The sequence below is a fragment of the Egretta garzetta genome, unplaced genomic scaffold (assembly GCF_000687185.1).
Source record: "Egretta garzetta isolate BGI_Z169 unplaced genomic scaffold, ASM68718v1 scaffold27, whole genome shotgun sequence".
NCBI lineage: Eukaryota > Metazoa > Chordata > Aves > Pelecaniformes > Ardeidae > Egretta > Egretta garzetta.
The window spans coordinates 2476219-2480523 of NW_009260400.1; the positions used below are offsets into that span (position 1 = coordinate 2476219).

General features: G+C 43.8%; 1 protein-coding gene across 7 annotated transcripts in view; it reads right to left on the bottom strand.

The window, feature by feature from the left end:
• The window catches only part of CTCF (CCCTC-binding factor), a 33867-nt gene that overhangs the window by 12486 nt on the left and 17076 nt on the right, over positions 1 to 4305 (bottom strand). For 6 of the 7 annotated variants that reach the window (XM_035898777.1, XM_035898782.1, XM_035898776.1 and 3 more), the window contains 2 exons: positions 1048 to 1840; positions 208 to 378 (listed from right to left, as the gene is read on the bottom strand). In XM_035898777.1, coding sequence (XP_035754670.1) covers positions 208 to 378; positions 1048 to 1840 — 964 coding nt within the window. The remainder of the gene's footprint in view (positions 1 to 207; positions 379 to 1047; positions 1841 to 4305) is intronic. The other variant, XM_035898778.1, reaches the window with a different exon arrangement.

Sequence of the window (4305 nt, forward strand, 5' to 3'; positions counted from 1 at the left end):
GCCCTGGAAGGGGCTGCCCAGGGAAGGGGTCGAGTCCCCATCCCTGGGGGGATTTAAAAGCTGGGCAGAGGAGGTGCTTAGGACCAGGGTTTAGTGGTGGGATGACAGGTTTAGGGGAACAGTTGGGCTTGGGGAGCTTAAAGGGCTTTTCCAAGCTCAACGATTCTATGATTCTGTGAAAAACAACATATGCAAAAGCAAGAATACCTGTATGAGTGTTGAGGTGGTTCCTCAGCAGCGTGACTGTCCGAAAAGCCCTGCCACAGAGATGGCACTTATGCGGTCTTTCATCAGTGTGGCTTTTCATGTGGCGGTCCAAGTTGGAACGACGCGGACAAGTGTAACTGCACAGTTCGCACTGGAATGTCTTCTTTACACCTAGCCACAAAGGAAATAATCTTTATTCTTGACAGTACTGTGGTCTACTGCATCATGTAAGAGATCAGAAGGGAAAAGGAAAGATTCTTGGAGGTGTAACTACTACAAGGAACCATCGTGTACCATTAAATCCAACTGCATATCCTTAGGAACAGTCATTGCCTATGGCTGGCTTGGCTTCAGTTTTTGTTAGTATGCCAGCACTCAATGTTCCTTCTCCACTCTAAAAAGGGTTCCTCCATTTACAGTTTTTAGAAAAGTCAAACATACCTATTGCTGTATTTTGCACCATCTACCCTACCCAGCAATTGGCTAGGAAAAACCCACAGAACTAATTACACTGTTGGTTCCTGACGTAAACCACGTGTACACAAACTCTTACATATGTATTACAGCAAGGAGAAGAATCTTTTCAATTGTAATCATATGGGAATGCTAATACCCCAGCATCACACTCAAGGAAAACAAACTCCTTTATAGTCTAGATGGAGGAGATGGGAGGTTTGCCCAAGAAACAATAGAGCCCAGCACTCTTACATAAAGCACAAGTGACACTGGGCATGTCTGCTTTACTCCCACTTGCATCTATACTCAGTCAGTGCAATCATATTGCCAGATCCCATCACAGCAAATAAGTTTTCAAAATCCACATGCAGATGGGGAGCTTACCTTTCTTTTTAATTTTTGTTGGTTTAGGTGGCTTCATGTTGCCCACCACCTTTTCTGCATTGACCTCGGACAACAAACCCTCCTGCTGCTCCTCTTCGAAGTCATACACAGAGACATCCACATCTTTGCCTTCCTCAGTGTAGCGAAGCTTACTCTTTTTGTTTTTCTTTGTTTTTTTGGCTGGTGGCTGATAGTCTGGATCTTTTTGCCAATTGGGATCTTCCTGTGGCTGAAGTTCACCTTGTTCCAGTGTCTCCACCTCACCATTTGCCCCCACTTTCACTACTTGGAAGCCTTCTGGTAAAGGGAGGGTGTGACAGATCATGGGCTCTCCCTCCTGCAGGCCTCCTTTGGAAACCTCATTTTCATAAGCTCCCTGAAGTTCTTCCACAGACGTAGTGGCAACAGGTACAGTCACTGGTACAGGTACTTGGACCAGCTGAAGCTCACCAAGATTTATAGGCTGCTCTTCCATATTAACAACCTGAAGTGTTATGATCTGCGTGTCATCCACCGTGGCCTCCGTTTCTTGAGGCACCGCGCCTTCCATTACTTCAGTCTTCATTTGAAGAAGAGTTGGATCCAGCTGTTCCATCATCACCATCTGCACACCGCCGCTGACATCCTGCACCACTTCACCTCCATCTGCTTGGTTTGGTGGTATATGACAAGCATCGTCCTCCTGCCCACCTTCTCGGCGTCTTTGATAGGTTTTTCTCTCTTTCCCCTTAATAAAAGTTTCCGATTCCTCCACAATAGCTTCGACCGCCTCACCTTCCATTTCACCTTCCTGCTGTAAAAACAAGAGAATGAATGCTGCACACCATCCAACGGACTTTAACAACTGCACAAACCCCGCAGAGGGACAAGTGGCCTAAGAACAACCAGCTCAACAGCAGCAATGTATTGCAAGCATATTCAGAAAACAGGAGCTGAGAAACATAGGACTCCACTAGCCTACTGCCACTGTAAGCCAAGGCAATCACAGAACGCTGCCTGAAGTAAGACAACTGTACTGGTTTCTTGGAAAGGAAGGAAAGCAAGGAGGAGAGATTAAGCGATATGCATGTTCCCGTTTCTCAAAGACCGCAAATCCCACAGGCAAGATGTACAGCAGTATTATTCCTTACTGAGCTTGTTTAGTCACTTCACATAGCTTAGCAATATCAGAGGCAGTCTTTGGCTATAAATTTTCAAGGCATAAAACCCCCATATTCTTAAAAGTAAAAAGCCAGCCTTAAAGAAAATTTTACATTTGAGAACTACAGAACTTTTCCAGGAAAAAAAAGCACTAAGAACTGAGCAGAAAAACTTAAGTCTCACTTGTTTCATGTCAAACTATTTCCTGTATGTTTAAATCTCTCTAAACAACAAAAAGAAAGAGGACATAATAATCAAGTTAGTCAAGTATATTTCTTGTAAGCAGCCCAGACTTCAGTTCCTGCTCCCACTTCTGGGCACTGTCTGGTGCCTAAGCAGAGCAGAGGATGATGCCTGGTGGGTGCCCTCTTCAGCCCAAACAAGCCACAGCAGGCAGATGGCTCAGGTAAAAATTTCACTTCAATTTAAATTATGTGGACTCAGAGCTGGTGGACTCTAATGCTTTCTCAGAGTACCTGGGTTAAATCTGTCCACAGTTACAAACAAACAATATTGAAGCTCAGCATTTTGGTGGGCCTCAACTGTAACTCTGAAAATAGTTGCATACAAGTGTAACATTGAGACTGTCTTCCTCCTCAGACCGGACCATCCAGCATTATTCTCTGCAGTCAGGGTAAAAAAATTAATACCTATATTGTTCTGCAGGAAGGTTTTGGTTTAAGAGTAATAAAAGCTACAAGAAATTACCGTTTGGCAGCTTTTTCCCCAAATGAAAATAATAAAAAATACTCCTTTCCTATGATTTTTAAGTCTACCTCTGTTTCAGGTGGTTTAGTTTGGAAAAATTAAAGCGGATTCCACAACCACATCAGATACATTCCCTGCCATCAGGATACAATTTAGTATACCCCTCACTTAAGCATTAAAAAGGTACCAAGGTCAATTTTACCACCAAGACAAGTAACAAAAATGCCAGTTTCCTTACAAGGCTTGCAATAAAGTTGTGATTCCAATTCCAGATGTGCTAAGAGACTTCCATGTTTTCCTGTTGGATTGATCGGCCTCTCAGACAAAGCTAACAGCATGTATTTAACCTGTCTTGTGAACTCAACACTTCAATCTCACGTCATACTACCTTCAAATACCTACACTTAACCTTGTGTACTCCTTTTTGAAATATACATGCTTACATACGTAAACATGAAACACAGCTGTCAGTCTTCCTTAGCTTTAAGAACTGCAAGACATGTAATTGTTATTTTTAGGGAGTCCTCGCTTTTACTCTGCTGCCTTTCCTAGTATCCTCCACTCCTGTTGTGAGAACAGTATAGTTCATATTGTTCTTCAGCCTGCTCAGACTGAGGACATCTATTAATGTGCAGGCTTGATATTTGTTATGTTGAGGGCAGCAGCAGTCTCCAGGGGGCACCAGACACCCAGAAATACCGACATATGGCTTCATGTGCACTCCCGGCAGGGATCCGGCCTCTCCTTTCCTTTACTACCCATCAGCTTTTCAAGTCAGAGCAAATCCATATGGACAAACAGCTGAAGTACCCAAGATGATGTAAGTACTTAACACTAGCCAGCAGGTGAGCAGAACTGAGCACTGGTCTTTGGCCTACAGCAACTGCGAAACAATCCCAGCAAATTGTTTTCAATTATCTCAAGTATTTGCAGAGAGAGAGAGAGAAGAGAGAGAGAGGAGAAGCCTCTTCAGGTGACCAAAAGTCCCTGAATAAGAAAAGGAAGGACAGAGCTAAACAAAAATATATGAACGTGGTAAATGGCTGGAGAGGTAATAACAAAAGACCTAAGATGGAGGGAAAAAATTGCAAAACCTCATCTGCAGAGCTAATGCAATTCCACTTTGGTGCCTTGTTGAGGAACAGAGCAGAGGTCAGCAACCTTGACACAAACACGTGCAGCTCTGAGCAGTTCAGGTGAAGCTCTTCATGTTAACTGCCGATCTCAAAAGCTGGTAACAAGACTGCAAAGTCACCTGAAAGCAAGCCAACAGATTTGCCAGTGTCCTCTAGGCTCCTGCAGAAGCAGGTCCTCCAGCAGAGCTGTAAGAAAGCTTCATCTCCCAGAGTTGCACACCAGAAAAATCCCATGTCCACCAAGGAACAGGTCACTCACATAAGAAGACTTTGG